This window comes from Colobus angolensis, unplaced genomic scaffold (genome assembly GCF_000951035.1).
Source record: "Colobus angolensis palliatus isolate OR3802 unplaced genomic scaffold, Cang.pa_1.0 Scaffold30, whole genome shotgun sequence".
NCBI lineage: Eukaryota > Metazoa > Chordata > Mammalia > Primates > Cercopithecidae > Colobus > Colobus angolensis.
The window spans coordinates 398,026-399,683 of NW_012116266.1; the positions used below are offsets into that span (position 1 = coordinate 398,026).

At 38.4% G+C, this 1,658-nt stretch overlaps 1 protein-coding gene across 1 annotated transcript in view; it reads left to right on the forward strand.

Moving 5' to 3' along the window:
• Positions 1–1,658, forward strand: part of LOC105517345 (chromosome unknown open reading frame, human C2orf80) — a 25,723-nt gene that overhangs the window by 8,178 nt on the left and 15,887 nt on the right. The window contains exon 6 of the mRNA XM_011949832.1: positions 1,122–1,209. Within this exon, the coding sequence (XP_011805222.1) occupies positions 1,122–1,209 (88 nt within the window). The remainder of the gene's footprint in view (positions 1–1,121; positions 1,210–1,658) is intronic.

Below are 1,658 nucleotides of genomic sequence, written 5' to 3' on the forward strand. Positions count from 1 at the left end.
AATGCTCTGTGTTAGAAACGTGACTGCTTTGCTGTGTGCATGCCATAATTTCAAATATCAGTTCTACGGTTAAAGGCTGTAATATTTTCCTAAGGACTACCAAACACAAATTCTTAAGCATTTAGGCAGATATGTATCTCAGCTGAGTTATCTGAAGCGCAGAATAATTTTCTTTCTGGGATTACTAGCATTTTCTGTCGTGTGTAGGGAGTGTACAGGCAGACTCACTCAACTGGTAAGAACACAGAACTAATGAAGACAGGATCAAATCGCTTATTCCAGAGGCCTGTTATTTTTTGTTTCTACTCAATGGCTCTGGACTACACACCTGATCCTAGAGAGATGTTAACAGTTAGGGTTTAGCTGCAATGAGCAGAAATCCAATTTGAACAGCCTTAAGCAAAAAAAGGTGGGGAGCAGATTTTATTGCCCTTGAATCTGAAAAGTCCACGGGTAGGACTGTGTTAGGCATGGTTTCATTCAAAACTCAAACAATGTCATATGGATCTACCTCTTGACTCCATTTCCTCAGGGTGAACATCATTCCTAATTTCAGCCTATTTCATTATCAGAGGAAGGGTGGAGATATATATATATACATATACATACATATATATTTTTTAAATCACATAATTGTGTCTTAGTGGCTCTTAACTGACTTGTCTAGGGTTGGACAGTGGCAGTGCAGGGGAGGTGGAATACACTGACAGCTCAGTCCACAGTGTATTTTTTGCCTTTGGAATCTAGGGGTGTAGTGGGCTCCCCTAGAAGCATATAGGCTTACAGTGGGGTTAGGTAGTTCCCCCAAAGCAAACTGCCACAAAAACAGAAAGGATAATGGTTTGCAAAACCGTAAACATCCCCCACAGTGACCAGTCTGCCAGTCTTTGATTGCTGTAAAAACATGGATAGATGAGGCCAAATTCATCACCATTATTGGAAGGTTAAAAATTCAAAGTTTGGATTTCACTGATGGAGGAACAATCACATCAGTTTTATTAAGATAAATAAGCAGATAGCACACAGCCATTGCAGATTACTTATCGATTATCATCACAACCTCAGCAGGCATCAAAAAGAACAAGAATAAATCCTCCACTTGTATTTCCTATTCCCATTAGGAAAATGCCATTCCGTGGCAGACCCATGTATCCAAATCGTAGAGAACGAGAAGCTATGATTTTATCATCTTATGCTGGAATCTTAATGGTAAGGAAAAGAATATTATTTGCCTATATGAATATTTCATATCTACTCTGAGCATTTTTACAGTAATGAATATTTACATTATTTTTCAACCAATGTTTCTAAATGTTTAGGAGTTACTAATAGTAAATGCTTCATTTTTTTAACATAATAGAAAGACTAACTTCTAAACTGTATGTGAAAACATTTATTTAAGAGGCAAAGAAAAAAAAAAGAATGAGAGACATAACTAATTGGTATCTGGAAAACTGATTCATCCATTGATCAGAAGTTATTTACTGTATTTAGTACTCATGATACCCAAGCACAGTTTTAGACATACTGGAGCTATACTAGCTTTGTGTTGTAATAAAAGAAAAGCCGGCCGGGCGCGGTGGCTCAAGCCTGTAATCCCAGCACTTTGGGAGGCCGAGACGGGCAGATCACGAGGTCAGGAGATCGAGACCATCCTG